At 49.6% G+C, this 25,190-nt stretch overlaps 10 protein-coding genes and 1 non-coding gene across 11 annotated transcripts; 9 read left to right on the forward strand and 2 right to left on the reverse strand.

The window, feature by feature from the left end:
* The first annotated feature begins 805 nt into the window (after nucleotides 1–805).
* Nucleotides 806–1,876, forward strand: EI90DRAFT_2436513 (uncharacterized protein). Its single transcript, XM_039053031.1, has 4 exons — nucleotides 806–854; nucleotides 947–1,083; nucleotides 1,136–1,261; nucleotides 1,323–1,876. The coding sequence occupies exons 2-4, from the start codon at nucleotides 1,073–1,075 to the stop codon at nucleotides 1,711–1,713; spliced, it is 528 nt and encodes a 175-aa protein (XP_038920852.1). The 5' UTR covers nucleotides 806–854; nucleotides 947–1,072; the 3' UTR covers nucleotides 1,714–1,876.
* Nucleotides 1,877–2,638: 762 nt separating this feature from the next.
* Nucleotides 2,639–5,377, forward strand: EI90DRAFT_3039947 (Lipin/Ned1/Smp2-domain-containing protein). The gene is made up of 5 exons (XM_039058978.1): nucleotides 2,639–3,268; nucleotides 3,330–3,723; nucleotides 3,792–4,300; nucleotides 4,350–4,577; nucleotides 4,643–5,377. The coding sequence occupies exons 1-5, from the start codon at nucleotides 2,856–2,858 to the stop codon at nucleotides 5,214–5,216; spliced, it is 2,118 nt and encodes a 705-aa protein (XP_038920853.1). The 5' UTR covers nucleotides 2,639–2,855; the 3' UTR covers nucleotides 5,217–5,377.
* EI90DRAFT_2908211 (uncharacterized protein) lies at nucleotides 5,359–8,742 on the reverse strand (the record flags this gene model as incomplete). Its single annotated transcript, XM_039054316.1, has 9 exons — nucleotides 5,359–6,606; nucleotides 6,664–7,004; nucleotides 7,053–7,258; nucleotides 7,312–7,371; nucleotides 7,429–7,714; nucleotides 7,776–7,912; nucleotides 7,960–8,256; nucleotides 8,306–8,403; nucleotides 8,455–8,742. The coding sequence occupies 9 exons, from the start codon at nucleotides 8,740–8,742 to the stop codon at nucleotides 5,359–5,361; spliced, it is 2,961 nt and encodes a 986-aa protein (XP_038920854.1).
* A 799-nt stretch (nucleotides 8,743–9,541) lies between these two features.
* EI90DRAFT_3039950 (uncharacterized protein) lies at nucleotides 9,542–10,798 on the forward strand (the record flags this gene model as incomplete). The annotated part of the gene is made up of 4 exons (XM_039058979.1): nucleotides 9,542–9,617; nucleotides 9,670–9,709; nucleotides 9,758–9,962; nucleotides 10,019–10,798. Coding segments are annotated over exons 2-4 (518 nt in total), but the record flags the coding sequence as incomplete, so codon positions are not given.
* Nucleotides 10,799–11,141: 343 nt separating this feature from the next.
* On the forward strand, nucleotides 11,142–12,501 carry EI90DRAFT_2436486 (uncharacterized protein). The gene is made up of 3 exons (XM_039053030.1): nucleotides 11,142–11,772; nucleotides 11,848–12,069; nucleotides 12,134–12,501. The coding sequence occupies exons 1-3, from the start codon at nucleotides 11,427–11,429 to the stop codon at nucleotides 12,421–12,423; spliced, it is 858 nt and encodes a 285-aa protein (XP_038920856.1). The 5' UTR covers nucleotides 11,142–11,426; the 3' UTR covers nucleotides 12,424–12,501.
* EI90DRAFT_t58 lies at nucleotides 11,167–11,247 on the forward strand. Its single transcript has one exon. It is a non-coding gene; the product is annotated as a tRNA-His (tRNA).
* A 941-nt stretch (nucleotides 12,502–13,442) lies between the features above and the next one.
* On the forward strand, nucleotides 13,443–15,938 carry EI90DRAFT_3039954 (uncharacterized protein). Its single transcript, XM_039058980.1, has 8 exons — nucleotides 13,443–13,905; nucleotides 13,953–14,093; nucleotides 14,152–14,568; nucleotides 14,618–14,771; nucleotides 14,821–14,917; nucleotides 14,968–15,025; nucleotides 15,052–15,117; nucleotides 15,170–15,938. Exons 1-8 carry the CDS (start codon nucleotides 13,453–13,455, stop codon nucleotides 15,770–15,772), a joined length of 1,989 nt encoding a protein of 662 aa, XP_038920857.1. The 5' UTR covers nucleotides 13,443–13,452; the 3' UTR covers nucleotides 15,773–15,938.
* An 18-nt stretch (nucleotides 15,939–15,956) lies between these two features.
* On the reverse strand, nucleotides 15,957–17,789 carry EI90DRAFT_2908172 (Bystin-domain-containing protein; the record flags this gene model as incomplete). Its single annotated transcript, XM_039054313.1, is given in 10 exon segments — nucleotides 15,957–16,119; nucleotides 16,174–16,351; nucleotides 16,385–16,386; nucleotides 16,401–16,519; nucleotides 16,581–16,917; nucleotides 16,969–17,029; nucleotides 17,097–17,241; nucleotides 17,292–17,352; nucleotides 17,457–17,575; nucleotides 17,640–17,789. The coding sequence occupies 10 exon segments, from the start codon at nucleotides 17,787–17,789 to the stop codon at nucleotides 15,957–15,959; spliced, it is 1,335 nt and encodes a 444-aa protein (XP_038920858.1).
* Nucleotides 17,653–19,746, forward strand: EI90DRAFT_3039959 (UDP-xylose synthase). Its single transcript, XM_039058981.1, has 7 exons — nucleotides 17,653–17,877; nucleotides 17,929–17,968; nucleotides 18,029–18,523; nucleotides 18,586–18,732; nucleotides 18,794–18,836; nucleotides 18,890–19,023; nucleotides 19,077–19,746. Exons 3-7 carry the CDS (start codon nucleotides 18,043–18,045, stop codon nucleotides 19,523–19,525), a joined length of 1,254 nt encoding a protein of 417 aa, XP_038920859.1. The 5' UTR covers nucleotides 17,653–17,877; nucleotides 17,929–17,968; nucleotides 18,029–18,042; the 3' UTR covers nucleotides 19,526–19,746.
* An 8-nt stretch (nucleotides 19,747–19,754) lies between these two features.
* Nucleotides 19,755–21,266, forward strand: EI90DRAFT_2436607 (uncharacterized protein). The gene is made up of 5 exons (XM_039053032.1): nucleotides 19,755–19,919; nucleotides 19,975–20,418; nucleotides 20,475–20,572; nucleotides 20,626–20,668; nucleotides 20,724–21,266. Exons 1-5 carry the CDS (start codon nucleotides 19,899–19,901, stop codon nucleotides 20,922–20,924), a joined length of 807 nt encoding a protein of 268 aa, XP_038920860.1. The 5' UTR covers nucleotides 19,755–19,898; the 3' UTR covers nucleotides 20,925–21,266.
* A 96-nt stretch (nucleotides 21,267–21,362) lies between these two features.
* Nucleotides 21,363–22,750, forward strand: EI90DRAFT_3039964 (Chloroperoxidase). Its single transcript, XM_039058982.1, has 6 exons — nucleotides 21,363–21,470; nucleotides 21,549–21,750; nucleotides 21,815–21,977; nucleotides 22,040–22,086; nucleotides 22,146–22,458; nucleotides 22,530–22,750. The coding sequence occupies exons 2-6, from the start codon at nucleotides 21,549–21,551 to the stop codon at nucleotides 22,657–22,659; spliced, it is 855 nt and encodes a 284-aa protein (XP_038920861.1). The 5' UTR covers nucleotides 21,363–21,470; the 3' UTR covers nucleotides 22,660–22,750.
* Nucleotides 22,751–25,190: the final 2,440 nt, after the last annotated feature.

The following is a 25,190-nucleotide window of genomic DNA, read 5'->3' on the forward strand; positions in this document are numbered from 1 at the left end:
CGTTGATGACTAGAACTTTTGGGACATTAGCAGAGGCGGATAACGCGCTAGAACGGTGTACGGCTCAGATGGCCAGAGGCCTTATGTCTATGTCCGTGGAGATAGGCGAGCACTAGTCCTTAACCAGCTTTTCGTGATCGCGGTCAGCAGTCACATCTCCTGACGTAAGAGTAGGTACGTTTAACGATCTATCTCCGTGGCGGCAATAAATGGGGCAATCCAAGATTGTCGCAGAGGCTATATGCAATCAAATGCCCAACAGCAAGGCGGATTAACTCCAGCTAATCGAGTTCCTCCTAGCCACCGCAAATCACGAAAATGCGACACTCATTTTTCTGGCTAATCGCATTCCCGTCTCCTTTTCGGGAGCCGATTGATGTTTGTCGGCCAACCCCGACATAACTGAGTCAGGTGATTCAATCAGAACTAGTTTACATGATTTTACATGTGATATTGAGTCCCATCACGTGGGGCCCCTTCAACCTGAACAACACGAGCAGTACTTACTCGCACAAGTCGAACCCCTATAGCCTGCTATCACTTTCGTTCTTCATCGGCCACCACCCGTGGCTAATCTCAGGCGTTTTTGTTTCGTTGTTTCTCTTCGCAGCGGGCTCTCCGAGCATTTGAAATCCAAATCCCCATTCGATGGACTACCTCCGCAAGCCCTTCAGTGCCGCACTTCAGTATTATACTTCCCTGCCGCCGATCAATCCTTCGACTTTGACTGGAGCTATCGATGTGATCGTTATCGAGAGACCCAGTGAAGATGGCTCTGGGACTACCGAACTAGCGTGCACCCCATTCCATGTACGATTTGGGAAATGGCAAGTGTTACGGCCGGCGACAAAAAGGTATGCATATCAGTGCATACGCTCCACGTCTAGAGACTCCTCTCCCTCGCCCTGCTATCATCGTAAGGTTTGGGGCCTAATAATTCCCACAGGTCAATGTATTGGTCAATGGGGAGCCAATACCTTTCGACATGAAGATAGGGGAGCAGGAGAGGCATTCTTTGTTTTCGAGACGACCGAAGAGGTGCCGGAGGACTTGTTGACGAGTCCTCTGCTGGATGCCACCAAGGTATGTTGGGGATTTCATTTCAGTCACGCATTTACTTTACCCATGTCGTTAGGTTGGGGACGAAAATAATGCCATTGAACCCCCCATTGGGGAATGTAGCTCGAAAGATATCGACGACGCAAAAATATACGAAATGGGCATCAACGCTGCTGTGCAGCACGCTCCCAAGGTCCCGAACGTGCGTGTACGTCGATATTCCAATTCAATCTAGTTCATTTGAGTTGAAGATGCCTCATCAGGCGGAACCATCTTATCTTGATCTCTCATCACCCAATTTCCCCGAATCTTGTGTCCAATCACCTAGCTCATCCAGATCGTCGTCACGTTCCCCTTCACCGTCACGCTTCTCCAATAGACCCTCAAGAAGCACTACACCACCAACTTCCGTCTCAGGAGCGTCACCCCTCCCATCGCCTATTCCTGACCGATCCTCAAAGAAAACCGCTTCTCCATCGACCTTCCTGCTCCCTACTGAACCTGACTTTCCCCATCTTGCTGACTCCAAGAAGGAAGTCGAGGACGACGCCCCCATCCCAACTAATGAACATATCGATGAGCAACACGAGGGAATTACGCCTACGCCTAAGAAGTCTCCACCGTCTCGTGCTGCAACACTCTCGCACGCTCTAAGCGCCGCAGCGGCGAAAGTTGCTCAAGTCGGTGATGCCCCTCGCAAAGGTGTGGCTCGGTCCACCTCGTGGCTCATCCCTGGGACCCGTCGCCGGATTCAGGACGCAGAAGATTCCTTACAGGGAGGACCCCACGATGATGCGGACAATGGCGAGGACGAGAAAGTGATGAAGGGAGACTTGGATCGGATATACCATGAGAATGGAGGACCTCAGGATGAGGGGGCGTGCTGGCACCGAGACCTATCTACACCGAAGGTGACTTGTTGAACTCTTCTGTCCGACGAATGTGTTGAAATCAATTATATCAAATAATTTACAGATATTGTCTTGGACACCCAGGGCTACAACCCTCAGAAACAGGAGGATTTGGAGGCCAATCATATAGACATGGTGTCTTCTCCGTCACACGCATCTGAGCCGGAGGCAGGTGCAGCCACAGGTACGAGGATCTTTACTACCCTTGACTGCGCTGGAATTGATCTACGGCAATCTAACAGCAAGGGAAAACTTCGGCGAGGAACACTACTTGCCGCCATTTGATCGCGCTGAGGATCAGAACATGGTGGATTTCGGCTCCGCCTCGGAACCGAGGCGTTCACAGTCTGATCCAACAGCGAATACTAGTGCACCGAATGCCATCATTTACACTGGGCCTCTGTCTGGGAAAGGGAAAATGCTTGCGAGGGCATCTAATGGTATGCAGTTACTTGTTGATGACTTTGATCCCGACTCAGTTGTGTGTCACATTCAGTCCTCGATGGCTCGCTGGCTAGACGGAGAGGTTTTCTGGCTTCAACTGGATCAGGGTCGGCACTTGGTGGAAGTGTTTCATTGCGCCCTGACGACCTGTCTCCACTCGATCTGTAGGTTTGCCACCCAGCCCCATTCTGCGACTCTGCTGACATTGTAGCCCCTCATTCCAGTTCAGCGTCTTCTCCATCAGACCTGAGTCACCCTGCTTTCCCCTTTCCCGATGTCTCCATTGAGGGAAACCCCAAGGACCATCGCACAGCATTATATGGTCGAGGCGGCTCTGAGCCACCGGACATTCATTCGCCACTTGTAGATAGGCAAACACAACAAGAGTATTCGTGGGAATGGGGGTCTTTTCCCCAACGATCTCCCATCGTAGCGAAGCACATGCCACTGGCCCCTATGGAGAGGGCTGAGTCATCATTGAGGACTGTTTCCCACGTCGACCATGATGAAGGTGACGCTGTCGAAATGTCAAACACTCATGAGGACGCAGGGCCGATGCGTCGAGCATCACCTGAACCGGAGATCTTTGGCGCAGGAGGGAAACTCTATCCTGGCTCGTCTACTTCGTCTACTGCTGCCGACATAGGGCTCAATACGGACAAGACAACGACGTTTTGGGTCGACATCGATTCCAAACAATTCGTGTTCGAGTTGAGTCTCTGCGGCCATTTGGATAGGAAAGATGAAGTCGGGGATGCTCAACGCTTTGAGGATGCGAAAGTTTCCTATAAGCGTTTTCTAGAGGATGAGAGTATGGTCGAGAGCGAGAACCTAGTAATGCGATGGAATGGAGTGTAAGTCAATGCTAGATAAGACACACATGCTATGTCGTAAATTGATGATGGTTTTTTTTAGGCACATCTCTCATCGAGACGCGTCGCCTTTGATGAACGCCCTTTCGCACTGGCGGAATTCAGCTTCTCAGGCCCCTGTGCAATCCGTTCCCGAATTTATAACGACCCCTCCAGAATCCCCACGTCAACAGCCACTCGTTACAATTTCAACTCCGTCGTCTATTCTCCCGCCTATCCCTGAGCCTGAACCATTACCTTTGAAAGCACCAGTAGTACATTCCCGTTCACTAAGCTGGGCGTCGTGGTGGAGGAGCAAAAGTGACAAGGATGGCGTAGCCAAAGGCGCCAAAATCCCAGCGCCGAAAGGCGGTGGTCGGAAGACGAGTTCTGTGGCCCTGCGGGATGCATCTCCTCAGAGGAATGATGCGCCTATCACAGCCGCGGATCCCTCATTGGTAAGTTTCATAGCTCTGTGTAATCCGTTTATTCATGATGTTATTGTGATCCTCCCATGGTAAATCAGGAAGCAGGACAAATTCCACTCAAGAAGGTCGAATCATCACTTCCAACATCCCCACCACTTCCTACCCAGCCTCCACCTCCCCGAAAGCATTACATAAAAACACTTCGACTTACTTCCGGTCAGCTGAAACAACTCAACCTCAAGAAGGGCGTCAATACCATTACCTTCTCGTTGTCATCGTCAGGGCAAATTGCATGTACTGCACGGATATTTGTCTGGGACTACCAGGATCCTGTTGTCGTGTCCGATATTGATGGGACGATCACCAAATCGGATGCGTTGGGACACGTCTTTACCATGATTGGACGTGACTGGACACATGTCGGCGTTGCCAAGCTTTACACTGACATTGCCAAGAACGGATATAACATCATGTATTTGACCAGTCGGGCAATCGGGCAGGCTGACTCAACGAGGGATTATCTGAAAGGTATTAAGCAGAATGATTACCATCTGCCTGAGGGTCCAGTCATCATGAGCCCTGACCGGTTGATGGCTTCGCTACACAGGTAAGGATTGGATTCTAAAAAGGATATTGATGCTGATTCGGTGTCGCAGGGAAGTCATCATGAAGAAACCTGAAGTTTTCAAGATGGCATGCTTACGTGACATTCGGGGGTTATATGGATCCTCAATCAAGACGCCATTCCATGCCGGATTTGGGAACAGAATCACCGATGCACTTTCGTATCGCAGTGTGAACATTCCAAGCTCGCGGATTTTCACGATTGATTCGAATGGGGAGGTTAAGATGGAACTTCTCGAGCTTGCAGGCTACAAATCATCGTGAGTGTATCACTCTGTCGCTAAGGGGACATTGTTTCACTAAGCATTACACTTGCGGCGGTTAGGTACATCCACATGACCGATCTCGTGGATCAGATGTTCCCTCCCGTTCATCGCAAAGTGGCTAGTGAATTTACGGACTTCAATTATTGGCGGCTTCCTATACAGGTGTACGAGGTACCCAACCTTGAGCCTCCTTCCCCTGCCCTAAGTGCTCGCTCAGACACATCACGTCTTTCTCGGTTGGCAATCGGCTTCGGTTTGCGTGGGAAGAGCTCGGACCAATCTCTAGCCGAGAAGTCCGCGAAGGCCGCTGAGAAACCTCCAGGAACAGTCCCTCGAGTTAGCAGTCCGCTTGCTTCGCCTGTGCTAACCGCCAACGATCCAGATGAGGATCTCATTGGGGATGGCTATTCAGATCGTTCACGGTCCGTTTCGCCCATGATCGGGGAAAGGAGGGATCGTCGGCTTAGCATGCCTGGGTCTCTGCATCATGAGCCGGCTGATTTCCATCCTGAGCCAGGACCTGAAGGCGATTTCGAATATGGAGAACCTCAGGAGGACGAGGATCCTGAAGACCAGGCCTTCAACGACGAGCTGCTTGCCACTGGAGAAATGGACGAAATCCCTTACCTTTAACTTATTATTCTTTTTCAATTTTTTTGGGGGCATCGATTTCGCAATTTGGCCTTTAATACTACATCATATTTGTACCACATGTCATAATACAATTCCATTGTAAAGCTAACAAGGAGACAAGGGAGTCATCCAAAGTAAATCATCACTTCAATGATAGTTTCCCCCCATACTTGTTGGATATGACGTTGTTCAGATTATCTCTGACTTGATAAAAGGCAGACCACCATTGGATTCCGGGGAAAGAAGTTGTCGGACTGCCTATCTTGTAACGGACTTCGTCCTCACACCATTTAGAGCGACACAAGTGCAACCACCATCTCATAATGGAGGAAACTTTTTCCAACCCCAGACTCCCTCCCGCACTGTCTGAGAGGCACCTTGATAGGAACTCTTGGAACGTTGCGGTTGCCTCAGGTTCCGGACCGTGATCAGAGTATCGATCCACCCATTGCGAGATCAAATCTTGGATTTCCTCTGTTGTCTTCGCCTTTTTCAGCGAAGGAACGACGAGCTCATGCGCAATCAATAGTGAAGGCTTGGGTGGAATGACAGACATCGATCGCGATCGGGAGCGTGAACGAGAATCTCGAGATCCAAGATTCCAGGTCCTGTGCAGCATCCGCTGGTGCATAAGCTGCTCGCGCTGGATATCATGCGGGAGGGCATGAAAAGTGCTAGGATCGATGTCAAGATCCCGCAACTCAGTATCTGAGAACGTGAGAGGAAGTTCTAGCTTCTTCTTGAAGATGTTGTATGTGCCGGACGAGCCCAGCTTCGAACGGGGTGGCGCGAGCTGCTTCGTAATAAACCTGACATTCACCTTTGAGGAAGGCTTCTGGAAGGATGAACCTTTGAGGACTGGCAAACTGGTCCCGCTGCGAATGCTGTCCTCCCCACTCTCGATCAAGCTGGTATCAGCGAAATCCGTAACGGATATTTGCGGGAGCGGGGCCTTGGGCGAAAGGGAATTTATCTGCGACTTTCCAGGTGCGGACCCTTGATTTCGGAAGGATAGTTTGCGCTGCCTTGCATCAGCATCCTCATTCTTCCTTTCCAGTTTCTGAATAGTAAATCCGACACCCCTTAGGTCTGTAGTATCGCCACAATGATGTGCGAGAAATAGCTTCCATGCTGCGGCTCCAATTATGTTCGCATCCGAGGTGGGCTGTCCGTCCGAACTGTGAATAGTAGTCCTATAATGGTATGTGTTGCACTTCCCGTGTCCAAGGAATTTAGGGGCCTCAACAGGAGCATCAGGGCTGCGTATCATAATCTCCATATTCAGAGATTGGCCGGAACACGACTCAGCTTCCAATCTGCGCTCTACCTCCCTGGCGAGGGAGTAGAGAAATGACTTCACTTCCTCGTTAGTTTGAAAACGGACTCCATACTGTCACAATAGTAGTTGAGTTAAATCAGCAACAGGTGTAATTGGCGGTCCTCATACCGTGACAGCAGCTGAAAGCGATTTCCGAGGCTCTTCAAATTTCAAACCGCGGTCATCCATGCCACGGATGTACTTCCACAGCTTCTCTCCATTTCCAGGGCCTAGGACCTTCTGGAGGACTTCCACGCCCCCAAGCTTCCTCACTTCACCACAGGTGTTAATGCCCCACTTTGCTTCGATTTTCTGTTTGGCACTGGAAGCGAACCCAGGAAGTCGGTCAATTGGAAGTGGATCAATATGAGAGATAGCATGCTCTTCAAGAAGGTGGAAAGTGCCGGCTGGCTTGGCCTGCCTATTTGCTAGTTTGGCGAGCAAGACGTTGCCGCCAATTCCTACACTGACTAAATGCGGATGTAAGCCCAAACTGTGTCAATAGCGCAAGCCATTACCTTCGCAATTCGTTGCTTTGCGGACGCGGCTCCTAATTTCGTCAGCTAAAACCTCAGCAGCGTCGTGCGATCCTTCGCCTAGTTCTCGGTGCATCCTCTGCACTTCAGTGGTAACATCAATCAAAGCTTCGTCCACAGACACCACTTCAATGTCATCCGCAAATGGGAGGAGAATATCATAAAACTGGAGGGAAAACTCTTTGTATCTTAGTAGGAATGCGAGTGAGTTGGATCATCATTACATGGCCATTCGCCACACCTTTGAAACTCGTAAGGAATGGGCTGGATGTCAGGGCATAACCGCTTCGCTTGGCCTAAACTAGGGGAACACCATAGTCGTAAGCGTCGGTAACCGCACTCCCATAATGATAATTACCTCATGCCATTTTTCACCCCGAAATTTCGCGCTTCGTAGCTTGCACTAGCAACCTCACTTGTACTGCTAGGTCTCGTCAGGTCAGGGGTGTTAGAATGGCAGACAACCACCGGCTTGCCGCGAAATTCGGGCCGATCAACAAGCCCAGCAGCCACAAAAAATGAGTCGAAGTCACAATGCATAATTACTCTTGGGGAAGGACTCGGTGCATCTTCCAATTTTGACAGTGAGCCTAGTCTGTCTCGAGCTCGATTTACGAAGAGCTTGAGCTCGGACTTCCAAGTACCTAACCAGAGCAGTCAGTCGAGAACGATCACACGCGGGCCTCATTGACCAGGAGGACATACTTAGATGATGCAACCTTGAATGTGTGAAGTAGTTCTCAACAAAATTTGGTCCAGCTGCGGTGTTCTCTAGTCGCCACTTTGGGTCCTCCATCAGTTTCGATGCGAAAATGTTTGAATTGTGGAGTGCGTAGGATTGACTCCGAGATCGTGTAACATCTCGTGGTCGGACTCTTGATCGGAGGACACAGAAGCGGCCCTTCCAGCCCAGGCGAGGGGCTCTAGAAGGCTCGTGATTGATGCCTCCCGAGGCCCTGAAACTGACTTCTTCGGACTCTCCGTGAGGGTGCTTTGCTTAGGAACTCGGTGGAGTAGTGATACCCCATCCGTCCGCAGCTCAGAGCCTGGGCGGAAGACATAGTTTTTCCACGGCTGTAGGGTGCCTTCTCGGACGCTATCAGTAACCCATTCTGGCCTCACTACCTTCATGTGTTGATACTCTTTCACTTTGTTAGGTGTTAACTCAGTTGCAATGATGTGAGTTCTATAATGCATGTTAGAATTCACCACGCGATGGAGAACACCAGGCTCACACCAGTGACTTTCGGTCTAGATATGCATGAAAAATTCCACCATGCTCCATTATCATGATCCGAAGTTCTTGCAGAGGTGGCTCGGTTCGGCCATTTATCTGCGTCTTCCCTCAGCGTCATGGAACGTTAGAACAAGGGTCAACACGTACGTATACGCCAGTGCCTTTAAAAATCTGAGGTTTGGGGCTTTGGGTATTGTTTAAAATTTCTGCATTTTGCATCTGCAACTTCCGACGCTTGCGTGCCATGTACTCTCCAAACCCTCCAAACACCGATGGCCCATAAATATCTTGGTTTGTTTCGTCATCCATTTCCCTCCTTTTTTTGCTGTCTAGTGAGCCATGTTCCGAAAGAGGAGGCTCCAGTGATGGTGCACGGACGAGTGATTCCCTCTGCCATTCCGCATCTTCAAGTAAGGAAGCCTCACACGAATTCATTGGTGAAGTGGCTTGGGTACCTAGATAACCCAGGCCTGGGTTGACCAAATCTGATGTTGATGGCTGCGACATAGTATCAAGCAGGGGGGCATCCACGGGGCCCAAGGAGTAGTTTCGCTCTCAGTCAGAACTTGTTGTTTAAACCATGGCCGTCACCTGTCCAATCCGAACTCGAGTGGCAGTGCATCTATGGCATAACCATGCCTCCCGCAAGCAACTCGTCAGTCTCGCTTAGTGCTGTAGGGGGCCTATTTCTAACGCATATCTCAGGACTAGCGACTCCTTCCATGAGTCTGTTACGGACGGGGATGATGATGTGCTGCATCAACCCGTGAATGGAAAATCAAGTGGGAAGTCTAAACGGCCCAAGAGGCATGCTGAAACACCTGACTCGATACCCCTTTTCGAATTCGACTATGGAAATGATATGTCCTCTTCGTCTATGCCCTCCAGCCTTCTACCACCCACTTCTGACGTTTCGGGTGGTGCACCCGTTGCTACGGACCCGAACCCTCATCGGCTCATTTTACCAGACAATATATATTTGGGAGGATCGGAGGCTGAGGCTTCTACGCCCTTTGGAAAGGTCGACCAGGTCCTCGGGTGATGGGCCCATGCTAATACTTGTTTACCTGATAGCCTGCCATGCGGTATTTTGATTCTCGACCAATCAAAGTTTGTGGGACGTGTGGAAAAGAAGGTCACAGGGCCACTACCTGCGTTGTTACAGTCGTATGTTTCTCCATCTCCCTGCGAATTTGAGCTCAGCGTTTTTCCAGTGTTTGACTTGCGGTGAAAAGGGGGGGCATAAGACATGGGAGTGCCCAACGAGTCTTACATGTTGGAATTGTGGTGCTAGAGGGCATCGGAACACAGTGAGACTCACCTCGAGGCAACGGTTCGCTCTTGTTAACCGACACACTGTAGGAGTGCACGGAGCGCCGGGGAACGAGGTTATGTTCACGGTGTGGGTCCCATCAACATGTCAAGAATGTGATGTCTCAAATTAGCGTAGAAACTGCATACATCACCTCACACATGTTCATCTTCAGGCCTGTCCCACCATTTGGAGAGTGTATTCATACATTTCTTCAAGAAGACGCGAGAAGGTTTTGCTTGCACGGACGGACAGTAGCCGTCTGAATTCTGATAGTGGTGAAGGATTTGTTGGTTGGGATAGAATGTGTTTCATATGTGGCGCCTCCGGCCACTGGGCTTTCGTCCGTATCCCGAACGTTCATCACTGTTGCAAGCTCCTGTTGACTTGTTTTTACAGGACTGTCCGAGTGCGTCCAAACGTCCACCGGAGCCGCATGCTTTCTCGGACCACATCGCGGATATGGGGGCTTTCGGTGACGGGTACCCAGATGAGCACACCAGTCGAACCGCCGCTCACGCAATCAACCATTTACGGCAAGCCACGCAGAAACTTCGCGAAGAAGAATATCATCGTACTTTTGTACCTAAGGCCGGAAAGGAGGCCAGGGTGCGCATGCGTGCCAAGGATCGTGCGCAAGAGAAGGGCCTCTACGAGGAAGACGATTGGTTTTCAGCTCGAGCGCAGGCAAGAGCTGCTAGGTGAGGGCGACGTCTGTTGGGACGAGGATGTATCACGTATGGGCTCGAATGGAACGAGGATAAGGAGTGTTTGTCTGATTCCTCCCGTGGGGTTTGTTGCACAGTCCTGTAGGACCTGAGCTGTATCATGGTATTCTGACGGCGTTATGTTAAGTGAGACTCTGCTCTGCTGCTTCCCCTGCAACCACAATGCTGCTGCTCGAATTTTCGATATCAATTCAGCTTTCATTATGCCCTCCCCGTTCTGTGCAACAACTGTGACACGCGAAGGCGACAACCCATTCTGCTGAAGGCCTTAATGTCAGGGCACGTTACGACGCCTGGATTGTTACGTCTCTTTCATTGTTCGAATCCTCGGGGATCCAGAGGCTGCTCCAGTGCCCAACGTGATTAGCTGGCTTTGGGTCTAAGAGGCTCTCCCGGGTCGATGAGCGAATGACGTAGATAGCGCCTACACGCGGCAGTAGCTTGCGTAGTCCATATATAACCCCGCCACCGTATCGTCTAGACATGCAGCGTCCGGATGGGGGTTTAGTGCCTCTGGCCCCTACGTACCATTGCTATGTGCCGTCACTCACAGGGAGGCAATCTTCAACAGCGCCAAGGCCTAATGGGCTGCCCGACCAACCCCCCGATCCGGGACTTCGGCCCTCAAACTTAGATCATTGTGACTCGAGGGGTCTTGTGGACACAAGCAGATGGAAGATGACTGATTATGTATAGTGTAATCCATCATGCGCTCCGACCGGCGCAGATACGGAGTCCAAAATGATACGTGGTTCGGATTACTTCTCCGCTAGAACGAGTAAGAATCTTAGATCTGCGATCAGTCAGCAGTCGATGTTCGTCGCCATCGTCCAATGGTTAAGACGTTACGTTGTGGATTGATGTCCCGTAACGATCCAGGTTCGATTCCTGGTAGCGACACTTCTTTTGCCAGTGTGGCTATCCTGTTCTTTACACCGAGGGCTCACATGAGGAACACATGTACATGTACTTATTAGGGTGGTGTCGGGAGTACACGATGATGTGGCACCTCAGCTTAGTCTCGCGTGATCTCCATCCGGGACCGACAACCCGTTTCAGTTGTTTTCTTTTCGACTTACATGGACCCCAGATTCTCAACGAATACCTGGGATGAGGACGACTTGAGGATATCACAGCCTGAAATCAGCAGCATCTTGCAATCTCAGAAGGAGGGTGATTCTAACGCAGGCGACGACGAAGCGCTCGGAGAAACTGACGGCGCCGATCCGGGCAGTGAAGTTGCAGATGACGGTGCAAATATCACGAAAAGTACGGCTGTTGCAGACCTCGCAGCCTTTAATGATGCCCAAGCCAAATCCGGGGTTGTCTACATCTCTCGAATACCTCCTGGTATGGGACCAGCAAAAGTCAGGCAGCTTCTAAGCATACATGGTGACCTCGGAAGGGTATTTCTTCAGAAGGACGGCAAGTCCAACTACCCTTCTCTGATATTCGCGAGTCCTCCTGTGGGAGTAAGCTGACAACCATCTGTCTTTGAAGACGCGAAAGGGTCACGGCCAAGGCAGAAGCGGAATCGTGTGGAGTCGGATCGGTACACAGAAGGATGGGTGGAGTTCCGCGACAAAAGAATAGCTCGAACTGTAGCTGAAATTCTGAATGGACAACCTATGGGCGTGAAGATACACGATCGTTTCCGTTACGAGTTATGGATGATCAAGTATCTGCCCCGTTTCAAGTGGAACATGCTCACGGAACAAATGGGTACGTTTTCTTTGCCTTTCTCTGTCAAAATTTATCTTACTGCGTCTCTTGTAATTAACTATAGCTCATGAGCGGGCTTCACGAGTGGCTCGCCTTCGACACGAGCTAGTCCAATCTAAAAAAGAACAAAGTGATTATCTTGAGAAGGTGGAATCTGCCCGAAGGCTTAACAGGAGAGGGAAGCAGAATATAGGATGGCAAAGGGAAGCAGAAGCTTCTCCTCAGCTCACGATGGATGTTGCGGAAACGGACGCCAATGACCCTCACACGTTACCAAAGAAAAAAGAAAAAGCGAAGGCAGTGTCCTCCCCCCCTACGGATGATATAGACAACATCTTGGGGAGCATTTTCTGAGATGGACTACGGCCGTTTGTATGCTAAATTTGTTGTAATGTGATTATCCATAGTGGTTTTCGCCCAATGTTGTTCCTTAAGTCCGATATCGCCGTCATTCAAAGTCCGTTTCTTCACTCGCGCATCCAAGTCGCGACAAACTCTTGAGGTCTGTTTGTATTCTCTTCACTCTACCCCCCGTCCACTACCAGCCATCGCGCTGTCTTCAAACATGCTCTCCTCTCTTGTTGTCATGGATCAACTGGAATTCACACTTCGTTTGCTCTCTCTGCTTTTGGATCACTAGCTTTCATCTATACGCCTCAAAAATGGCGACGTGGCCTCCTCCCGCTTCCGATAACTCTGTTCCTCCTAGACCGAATGGATCTCCCAGCGGACGCCCGTTACCCTACGGCAATACGCGCGAAGCATATCCTCAAGACTTGTATGAACGTGATGGTTTCGGGCGTGAGCGGTACTACGATTATTCTGGACGTGGCCGCGACTGGGATGAGTGGGAGCGGCGACGTGCTCAGACCCGCTTCCGTAGCCGAAGCCCTGGATTTGATGACGGTTTGTTCAGCGCGGTTTGGTTCCCCGCAATGACTTGGTAACCCTCGTTTGCAGGAAGGCGCAAGCGCCGCCGGTCCATGTCACCTTCCGAGCGGGATCGATATGATCCGCGACCAAGATATGATGAAGGTGAGGGGGAATCATACAGATCACCGTAGTTTTGCTCAAGTTCTTGGAAGATTCTCGCAGCGGGCGCCAACGCTCACCCAACGCATCTCGGGCTAGAGTGCCCGATCCCTATGATTATGACGTGGCTATAGGAATCCGACATTTCACTGACTGGTGGCAAGCAAATCATCCTGATGAATCATCCACGGATGACACCAACACGGCTGAAGAGGACAAAGAAACGGATCCCCACACTGTCATGAAGATTCGCTATGAGAAGTATAGGAAGCATATGCTCAACAAGCAGGTGGGCAGATCTTTTCCTATGATGTATCGTGCCTGATGCGTTCATCTATGTAGTTATCCATCATGTTTCAGTATCATAAAGCTTTTCCGTGGTTCAACGAGAAGTATAATCCCTCACTTCCTTTTGTAAATCTTCGTCGCCGTGTTCGACGCGAGGGGTGGAGTGGTCGAATTGGGAAATTCATTCGCGAGCTTGAGGAAGGGAAACATGACCCAGCTCTCGAGCCCAACAAAGATGACGAAAAGGTCATTGACTCTCTGACTGCTAACCCTAGCAATGGAGATATGGAAATGCCTTCAGCTGAAGAAGCGAAAGGAGACGAGGCAGCAGAAGCGGCGGATGAGGACCTGCCCATAGCGGAGAGTGCCATTGAGCCCAACGGGAACGGTAAACGTGCAGAATCTCCTCCGGGAGGCGGCAAAACTCGTGATGAGGAGATCAGTGTCATGCCGGAGGGCAATCAGGTCCTTATTCGCACAATTCCTCCTGACATTGGCAGGGTGAAGATAGAGAAGGTAGATTGGTTTGTTACTGGTCTTTGGCTGAGCTAAAATTCCATTAGGCATGTCGCGATATTCCTGGATTCCTTCACCTAGGACTTGGCGATACGATGCAAAAGAAAAATTACTATCGAGCAGGGTGGATCAGATTTATGGACGAAACGGAGATGTCGAGTACTGTTGAGAAACTTAGCGAAGCGAAGGTACGTCACGTCCCCTACTCCTGTTCCACATGCATGTTCTAATGCCACGTCGGTGAAGATTGAAGGTTTCAAACTTCATGTCACACATAGCACTCGTCCCTTTCGTTCGAGGGCCCGTCGCACTCCTGAGAGTGCGAGTGAACCTGAGCGAATTGAGAAGGATCTGGCTAATGTCAAAAAGCTAGCTGCTGTCCTTGAAGACGAAGCGTATCATCTTCAGACGCTGCCAGAAAAGCTTCCTGAGCCCAGAAATCTCAAGCAAAGCAATGGAGGAGAACTACCTGATGATTCAGATGCCGTTATAACTGGTGATGCTGAGCCAGCAGCGGATAGTGAAATGACAGTGGAACCCACAAGGGAACCCAAAGATCGCGGCACTGAGGCACTGAACAAGCGACTCGAAAAGCTACTTAGTGATTTAAATGAGAAGCATAAGGATGAGGGATCATCAGAAGGTACCTTAAGGGTGAAAAAGGTACGAATGTGTGCATCTCACTAGAGTGTCCACTTAAATTTTATATCAGAACATGATTGAGCTTGACTTGTATTTGGCGTATCTTCGTATGGCATTCAACTGCTGTTACTATTGCTCCGCGATTACCGACCACGAAGAAGAGCTTCAAAGGCAATGCATTAAGCACATCAGGACTCCGAAGCGTTCCTCAGAACCGGCCAAAGGCATGGTCAGTATTCGCGAACCATGAACTTTTCTAATGTGATGTCATAGATGATCGATGGAGCGAAAATCTGGATCAGAGGACGGCATTACTGATCGATCGTGACAATGCCGATCCTCGCGATTATGGAGGAAAACTCTATGATGAGTGCGTTACAGTCCTTATTTAGATAAGCCCTTCTAGACCTGGTTTCTTAGAGAATTGACGAAAGCTGTTGAGCCGCACGTTAAACAGGAAGATGAAGGAAATTCAGGTGTAAAGCGTGCACCAAATTGTTTAAGGCCATGAGCTTTGTACAGAAGCATGTGTCCGGCAAGCATCCTGAGCTTGTCCAGCAGCTGGAAGAGGTATGTTACGTTCTTTGTCAAAAGCCCGCTCTCCCAACGACACTGTCCGCAGATTCCGTTTTTCAATAACTTCGCGCTCGACCCTCGGAGGATTGCGCCATTTTCACATCCTCCTCCCCCTTCCGGTGCGGGACAGCAGGCACCAGGTGAAGCTTACGGGCTTCGATCTCGTCCTTCTGAAACACGAGGCCGGAGTAACAGTGGTGGTTATGGTTCTTACCCACCTCAGTATGGCGGATATTATCCAGGATGGCCAGACTATTATGGGCGCTACTATGATCCTTATCCTCCCGCTCGTGGGTATGGCTATGACTCAGGAGCTCGGGGTCGCAGTCGAAGCCCGCCACCTTTCTCAGGGCCTGCTTCCCGGAAGCTCTCTGATCGTTTAGGTGATTTTGCTCCTAGTCCCGGAAGTGCTCGAGGCGGTCCACCACCACCGATTGAGGGGTTGCCTGCCAAACCTGTGTCATCAGCGAAACTAGAACCCGGTCCTCACTCCAAGCGCCGACGCGGTGGGAGTGTCAGTGTCGACATATTGACTGGTGGTCCGCCGCCGCCCAATGCCAAGGAGGATCCAAGAGCCGCTGCTGGAAGAAAAGTCAGCTACTATGATATCGATAAGATGGCAGAGGGTGATGTCGAACTGCTGTATTGAAGCTCTTGGACGCGGTCTCCTTTTCCATGCCTCGTCTATTTTGTTTATTCCGAGCAATGTGCTAAAAAGTCTTATGCGATCCACTGTTCTAATACTACCCGGTGTTAAGATCAACAACGCCAGTGTCATTACACCCATCGATGCTAATATAGTGCATAATAAAATCAATCCCCATGCTTGCAGGTTAAGCGCCCCGCATCTCGACATCCTCTGTCGGTCTCGGCTCCCCACGTGCTACAGAGTGGACAAGCTCTCTTCGAATTTCGGGCCCAATTTGAGGGTGATATTGAATGCGTACTACATCTAACAGAGCATCTTTCTGGTCGGGAGTCATATCTGAAGCATAACTAGAAAACAAATCTATTAGCCTCATGTAATAAATTTCTCGCTAGGACACTGACCGTTGACAGAAAACCAAGAGACTTTGGTGCCATAACACAGGGAGTTTGTCCCCGGGACGCATTGGTGCCTTGCGTTCGTTAGCTAAACGCACGAAATGGGACCACAAGCCGTCAACGACTTGGTAGGGAAGGGCATATTTCTTGTCCAGAAGGACTCGAATGAACAGAGACGTTGACCCTATTTGGGCAGATTGGTGTCAAAGACAAATACCTCTTTATCGCATGACTCGCCTGAGTAGTCCATGCTAGCAAGTCGTAAGAGTGCAGCGGCCGAATGCAGGATGGGGATACGGACCCGTGACAAAACGGACCCAACGATCGACGCTTCTTTGAGGGTACATCCGCCCTGGCATGCTCATTCAGCATACCATGGAGGGCCGATCCTCGACGGATAGCCATATACTCACCTTGCATAGTGGGAACAATATCCCCTTGAACCAAGCTGCAGGCTTATACAGGCCCTTCCTCAGAGCGTTGTAGAGGTGGACATTCAGCTTCCCACCGTGCTCTTGTATATCATCTCTAACATTCGGTAGGACGACACCCTCGAGGAACACACGGGCTTGCTCGGGTTTAAGGTTGGAGATAAAGATTTTGGTTGCCTCGAAAGTGGCCTGTGGCGACCAATTCTCGGGGTTGGTAAGAGCTAAATATCGTGCCCATTCGGGGTGTGTAGGGAGAATTTTGAAAACTTTGGGAACTGGGCCAGACTTGTAGCGTCCTTTTTGAAAAAGTCCCCCAACTCTAGTTTGAGAATATCAGTTACCGCTAATGCGATACGAATGACGTGCGTACTTTGAGTATACAGCGACAATCCTTGGATCGAGTCCCGCCGCAGGATCAAGGGAACCATCAGCTTGGAAAGTTACCAAGAGTCAGTCCGAATGATGAACACGACATTATCTCAGAGCACCAACCTCGACGGACTATAGTTGGTGCGGATGAAGTTTGATCTGGTCTTTTCGAGGATTCTATTTTTTCGAGAATGATATCGGCGAGTGTCCGGTGGGTGTTTGGGCCTTCTGGAAGCAACCTTTCCAGAGTGTTTAGGTCTTCGGGATCAATTTCCTGGCCTCATTGCTCAGTAAAGCGATGTAGCGGAGACAAATTCATCGCACCAATTCTTCGTACTCTTCGTCTTCATCCCACTCCTTCTCATCCTCCTCTTCCCCCTCGTGGCTCTCCTTATCCCCAATCTCCGTGCGTATTCTGATTCGTGGCTCTATTTCATCCCTGTGTTCAACTTAAGCACCGAAAATGAGGGATTCCGCCGAGGAACGCACCCATTCAAAAGCTCAGCCGTGGACCCTTCCTTCCCGTCTTCTTCCTCTCCGTTGATCTCATCCTGCTGGGCTTGGGCCAGCGATAGGATCTTCTTCGAAGTTTTAGCATCCAACGTTTCCTGAAAATTGTGTCAAACAGATGAGATGGGGACTTTAGCGGAGTTCAAAATGGCATACTTCTACGCCCTCCCCAACCTCATCCTTTCTGGCTCTCTTATTTCGACGACCAGGTTTAGATATAAGACCGTGTTTTGCCAACTGCTCATCTTGGCTGATTTCGATGGCCAGAGGGTCGTGACGGGCCACTATCTTCTTGCCATAGACCTTAGGCATGCTAAAATAGCCCTTTTGATACTCTACTAGCAAGTATCTCGGACCCAGGGGCCACAACTGAAGTTTTGGGTTGACGTCAAAATGGGCTGTATGTACCGGAAGCAAATTCCCTTCAAAAGCTTGCTTACTCTCGAAACAGTGTTGTGGGTTCCTCCCGTGTTCAGCACAAAAGTCAAGCGGTATGCAACGTGTTTGTTGGTGGGTATGGAAGTTTTTGCTGATCAACGCGTCGAGTTCAGATCGATACGCAAGGATGAGTGACATCAATGGTAACCAGATCCTCACAGTTGGACATAAGCGGTTCGGCTTCGACTCTGAGGTTTCTGTGGATGTTCTTCGATCTCTCTACCTCCGTCCCCACTATGTGACGTCCTCCGCCAACGCTGAGAATGCCGACGAAGAAACAGAACTCAGCAAGAAGTTTTCACGCTCTGCATATGGTTCCAAGTCTATCTATCATTCTGAGGACAACACAATCTCTTATACAACCCTCTCTCGTTTTGCTCCTGTTCGCCTCGTCCCCCCCTCCCAGCGCAAACGTATCCTCGTTACTGGAGGTGCTGGGTTTGTTGGCTCCCATCTCGTGGATCGCCTTATGCTTCTCGGCCATGAGGTCCATGTTCTTGACAACTTTTTTACTGGATCCAAGACAACCGTCAGTCATTGGGTTGGGCACCCCAATTTTGAGTTGATTCGTCACGACATCATTGAGCCATTTATGATCGAGTGTGATCGTACGTTTCTGACTCATCGTGCTTGCACTGGTGTCACGGCCATCTGAACCTTCAATCGCCAGAAATTTATCACCTTGCTTGCCCAGCGTCTCCCCCTCATTACCAGTTCAACGCTGTCAAGACTATCAAGACATCGTTCCTGGGGACCCTGAATATGTTAGGGCTTGCTAAGCGTACTAAGGCGCGTTTCTTGTTGACCTCCACGTCCGGTACGCGCTTTTTTGCATTTAATCTGCTGTACATGACAACGGAACATCATTTTTCTGACAGAGATCTATGGCGATCCCGAAGTTCACCCTCAATCCGAGGAATAGTACGTAAATCCTTACAATTTGTGGATTGTGCCTTAATCCTATGCTTTTACAGTTGGGGCCATGTCAATCCTATTGGGCCACGTGCTTGCTACGACGAAGGAAAGCGGGTTGCGGAAACTCTTACGTATGGTTTCCATCTCCAAGACGGCGTAGATGTTCGAGTTGCGCGTATTTTCAACTCTTATGGCAAGTTGTCCCGTCATTGATTATCTGTGGCGCTTCTTACCATGCATTTCCAGGGCCTCGTATGAACCCCTTTGACGGGCGTGTCGTGTCCAACTTTATCCTCCAGGCGCTTCGTGGTGAAGACATGACCGTCTATGGAGACGGCTCGCAGACCCGTTCCTTCCAGTACATTTATGACCTCGTCGACGGGCTTATCCTGTTAATGAACTCTGACGAGAAGCGCCCCGTTAACATTGGCACTGCCGAGGAGTTCAATATCCTTGACTTCGCCAAAGTTGTGCGTGATGTTGTTGAGAAGGTGCAGAAGGAGAGCGGCACCGAAAACCCTAAACGCGTCAATATCATCCACAAACCTATGCCCGTCGACGATCCCCAAAAACGCCGTCCTGATACAACCAGAGCCAAGGAGTCTCTGGGATGGCAGCCAAGATGGCCTGTCGCCGCTGGCGTTGAGGAGATGGTTCGTTATTACGCCTTCAAGATGGCCGAGGGGAGCATCTGAGCTTCGCGTCAAGATGAATGACCGCATCTGCGTGCCAGATGAAGTGTCTCGCATTATGGTGTTGTGTAGGTGACAGGTAGACGAATTCTCCTAGATCTGTGAATGTTCCTATACTAGACAAATTATTGATCGTGTATTATGTATACTCGTTCTGAGTGTAGGCAAGTTACCAGCCTCTATTGGGTGCCTGCTTGCAGCACTCACGTGTTTGTCACAATGCGGCCCCTTCCCTGATTAAGTAACCTACTCAGAATTGGGGCGCTTCGGAAGCGCGAGGTGACTTGCATTCGGAGCCGTATTTTTCAGCTCTTCACTCGAGCAAACCGGTCTACCACTGCTTTCCGCTTTACAACGATTCTCGCTGCGAAGTCCTATGGATCTTTCTAACGTAAAGGCATGTTTGTTTCTCAATTACTAACACTCTCGGATATGAAATTAAAAACACGCAGGACCCAGCGAGCATCAGTGCCCTTCTTGATTCTCTCCGTTCTTCTGCGATATTTACGTTCCCAGGATCATCTGCGTCCACACCGCCCATAACTTCTAATGAAACGACGGCAGTTCAACCCACCGATGTACCAGGTGACACTGGTCCGTCAGCCCAAGAGATTTCTTCCCCAACGCGGCCACCCGCTTCTTCATCTTCTGCTCCAACAAATACTTCATCTCCACCCTCTTCTTTGTCAAAGCACCTTTCTTCGCTCTTATCTCGCCTTCAACCTTTGGTTCAACGTCCTTTACCAACGCCTGGAGCTGAATCGATCACGGCTCTGCAAGGATCTCCCTCAAATGTCGTCCCAAACACGTCCCTCCGAGATGCCTCTTATAAACAGTCTCTGTCTGCTCTCGCCGGCCTGCTTGAGGACCCTCTTGTCATAAACACGATCGTCCAGGTTTGTCTGTGTGCTCCGTCCGACTCGCGATCCAGGTCAACATCTATTGATTAAAGCTGAAAAACGATCAAGAAAACTTGGAAACTAGCTTGTGGGATGGACGGACACGAATCATTGAACAGCAGAAGAAGCGGGTCAAAGATCTTCACGATAGGTGCGCACATGGTGGCGGGTCATTTGCAATCGATACTTACGGTGTCAACTCAGATGTAGGATCATAAACATCGCTCCCACCACCCGAGAGATAGAAGTAAGGTCAACCCACCCGCTGATTGTGATGAGAAGCTGATCGTCACATTGCGTAGCAATTGGAGAAGGAGTTTCGACATGAACTGCGGAAATATGATAAAGAAAGGGTTCTGATAGCTTGGGATAGTCTTACTGAGAAGCAGCAGACTACCCTTGAGAAATTGGGTGTCCCGACGATGTATGTGACGAAGGATCCAAAGGAGCGGGCGAGACAGCAGAAAATCATCGACGTGATCGTGAATTCTATTGGCAACTAGTTAACTGCTGAGTTCCCTGCGCATTGATGCTTGACCCAGTGTTGAAGAGGGCAGGGCACCCCCACATTCCCATGATTCATCCCTGATTTCTTGGGGGAACTGGCACATTCAAGTTATGGTGCTAATTTATGCACAGAACGACTGCCAAATTACCAGTTATTGGAGTCAGAGTACTCATACGACGCACCTTCCTTATCTCTTAGTAATGACAAAAGAATTGCAATGAACTCTGCTAGATGATTCTTTCGTCGCTAGCTGTAAGGAGCTCGAGCGCTGGTTGCGCCCGCTCCTTCGGCACGGCATTTCCGCTAATCGGATACGTGGTTGAGTGACTAATATATTAAGCCGTGAGAATACCGTCTCGATGTTTTTGTCATGCAATAACAGACAAGCTCGCGCTCGACAAGGCGGAGGTCGGGCTGAGTAACGAGGAACTTCGGTGTTCCCTATGCACAACTCCGGCCGTTATAGGCGCTCGGATTGCGCGTGAATCTGCTCCGGACCATTTTGACAGTTCCCTTTTCAAGTATATAGAATGGCCTCGCCCGTCCATTACGAGCCTCTTTATAAGCTTCTTCTTTCTCTTGAGTCTTCTCTACTTCGTAAACCCCTCCCGAGAAAATCATGGCGACAATTCTGCAAGACCTTTGGAACTTTTTTTACCTCCAAACATGGGACACTGGCCTCGTGTTCATCAATCTCTTGACGCCCAAAATCAAGAAGGGAGCGATGTACAAGGAAGGCCAGCCTGGGTACAACGGTCTCTGGCCCGAGTTCATCCCTCCTAATCCCGAGACAGACTCGAGGTCGCCGTGTCCAGGGCTAAGTGAGCATAGTCGTTTTGATCACCCCATTGGGAGGCAACATCTTTCCCCACGTATTACCACTAGATGCGATGGCGAACCATGGGATTATTCCTAGAGATGGAAGGAACATTCCGCTGCCATTCCTGGCTGAAGCGCTCGAGAAAACTTGGAATTTGGGTGCACCATTTTGCAGAGATACCTGCAATTCAGTAAGGAAACTTTACAAGAAGGATACGCTCGATCTTAGGTATGTCCTAACTCGACTCAACTACTTATTCCCAATTTTGTTTGTTTTATGTACTTCGATAGCGATCTGGCTAAGCACAATATCATTGAGCATGATTCCAGTCTTCTCCGTGCGTTCAATCATATACGTTCTTTGTCCCCTTCATTGCTGATAGTGTGTCGGTTGCAGGATCTGACACTTTCTTCGCTCCGGACCAAACCATACCCGACAAACACCTCATTGAACGTCTTCTGGAGTCTGCCACTGGTCCTGCTACACCTGAGCACCCCGAAGGGCAAGTCACCCCAAAGGATCTGGGAAAGGCTCTTTCCTTGCGCTTCGCGGAGTCGAGGCGTGACAACCCTGAATTTTCGCTCAAATTCCTTCACGCATTCTTTGCATACAGTAACGCAAGCGTGTTCTATGAAATATTGGGTGGGGACGTAAAGACTTTAAGGATCATATTGGAGAAGGAAAGGATTCCCGATGGGTATGAACCGTTGTAGGTGTAAAAAAAAAAATTCCCGTGGCTTTAGCTCATTAATTTCCGTTCACATTGCGTGCCACCATCAGCATGAGGAGTCGGAAGGGTCTTACGATGAAGAAGCAATATTTCCGCGCTGCGCACATCTGGTTCCACACAAACACAAAGCTCAAGCTCAAGAACAATGAAATGGCCAACGAGGCCGAAACTCAAAATTAATTCTTGGGCACGTCTGTGTTGTTACGAGTTCTTCCCGTTTTTCATCGGTCTGTCGACTTGTTTCCTTCATGATCTTATGAAACCCAATGACAACCACGACCACCCCGACTCCCGAGCCCCCGCAATCAAATGTTTTGCGTTCCCCGAACACCATAATCCTGTGCAAGAGGTTTCTGTTCAAATTGGAAATTACCTTCCAACCGGGAGACTCCCTCAGAAGCACCCGTGTCTGCAATTGACGCCACCTGCCGCCCGAGCCACTCTCACAGAGCCCGACAGTAAAGCACTGAGGGAAAGTTGCACAAGAGAAAATGACGTTAGTTTTTTTTATGTTAGGAGCAGTCTTTCTATAAGCACATGCGACTCTTCTCTCGTCCCGTAAACCTTTGAACTATGGAGAACCCACGGGGCCTAGGAATGCGATGATAAATGTCTCGACCCAACAACTCTTTAGTACGGAACAGCAGCCTGAGCTTCCGAACATACACCAAAAGCCTTTCGTGGAACTTACATGACATGAAATGCATTTTCACGCTTGCCATTTTCCCCCAAGTCTGCGCAGAACGTGAAAAATACGGGCTACTGGCCCGTCAATATTACGTTTACGAAAGGCCACAACAACAACAAAGCTGGCCTGTTCCCCGAAAGCTTCCTGGGACGATGTGTTGCAATACATGCTGTACGTGACGCATATGTGTTGGAGATCACTATGGCTAACGGTGCCTGTTCACGATTAGTCTCAACGTGGTATGGATGCAAGATACGGCCGACGATTCCGGCTCGATTGACGCACTTCCCGATATTAGCGCTCGTCGTATAAGAGACACCATTTTTCCCTACCCTAAGTTCTCTACTTCGAGACTGAGGTGACATCCTTTCTTAACCCCACCATACTTTTGTATACTGATTGCGCTTCGATGTTATAGCCCGTGCGTACAGGTAATAATAATAGCTCTCTACTTTGAGACTGAGTCCGTACGTACAGCGCATTATCATTGATAACGTACTGAGTCTCGCACACGGCGTATGTACTACATACATAAACGAAGTAGCAACGGGTGTGAAGTAAGAAAATATCATCTCAGCCGTCTCACAGGAGAGAACTTGGAAGTCCAAAATTTGTGGCATTCCGCGCCTCTATGTGACGGGGCACCTATATCGCTTACAGCATAACACCACACCAATCAAATAGTGAATAAAACATTGGTACTGGCAGTATTTCGCATCAATACCGCGTTAGAAAAACCAATTGAGCCTAAGTGTCGTTAGTATGATGCGGCGGTTGTTATAGGATGGAACAAGGGTGCTGTAGAGTTGACATGGGGCCTCAACTTGAGCGAACAGCTGAGCTCATGTTTAACCATCAGCTCCGACTGTTCACGCGGGTTCTTTCTGTCTACTATTGTCTGCTAGCGAATTCCAGCATGCATTTGTTTACCCACTTTGGCATCTTATGTATTAGCTGGTGAGGTGAGTCAAGAAAACTTTGGCGAGCTCTTAGTGAATTTCGTGAGAATGACACTGTAGCAACACGAAAGGTATCGGTCTAAGAAGGGGGCCGTTTCGCCTTCCCTTTGACCCCACCAGGGTCAAGATCGTCTACCTTCAAGTTGCCCACATGAGGCACAGGATTGAGGAACGTTACACTGTCGGAATGTGCGACTGTTGGAACGCCGCGTTTACAACAGCGACGATCAAAGACGAAGTGCCGACAGAAGCAGGGAGGGTAGAAGAACTTTGGCAGGTCAAAATACCTGAAACCTGCCAAATTTCCGGTACAATTGGGGTTCTCGGTCAGCGTTTATCAAGATGTGGAAGCCATCAGCCGGGATGGGAGTATAGGTATGCAGCATTCGCCAGATTGCGATGGTGTTAATAGAACAACTGCCAAATTATCAATTATTGGAGTCAGAGTACTCATACGATTCACCTTCCTTATCTCTTGTAATATTACAGCTAACGACAAAAGAATCCAGTGTCACTTCGTGACAATAAAAAGAATCTGTAACAATATAATTCGGAGAGTTCCGCTACGTGACAGGATTTGAATCAGAATATTCAATCATTCAAGTGAGTCTCGTGACGACCCAAATATGGTAGCTTCCTTAGCGCCTATAGCCTTACATGGTAACCAGCGCTTATTTTCCCAAATCGACAATTACAGAATTGCTCCCGATATATTCAGCTGGATTCTTTTGTCTAAGGAGCGCTGGTGTTCCTTCGGCACCACATCTCCGCTGATCAGGTACGTGGAGTGAACTGTGAGAATACCGTACCTCGATGTCTTTGCAACGACAGACAAGCTGGCGCTCGACAAGGCAAGACTGGTCGGAGGTCGAGCTGAGCAATGAGGAGCTTCTGGTGTCTCCTATGCACAACTCCAGCTGTTATAGGCGCTCGGATTGCGCATGAATCTGCTCCGGACCATTTTGACAGTTCCTTTTTCAGGTAGAATGGCCTCGCCAGTACAAAAGCTTCGTTCCCTCACTTTCCCTCTTCTCTGCTTTGTACGGACCCCCACCCGAGAAAAC

The sequence above is a fragment of the Cantharellus anzutake genome (assembly GCF_015039405.1).
Source record: "Cantharellus anzutake strain C23 chromosome Unknown EI90scaffold_7, whole genome shotgun sequence".
Lineage (NCBI taxonomy): Eukaryota > Fungi > Basidiomycota > Agaricomycetes > Cantharellales > Hydnaceae > Cantharellus > Cantharellus anzutake.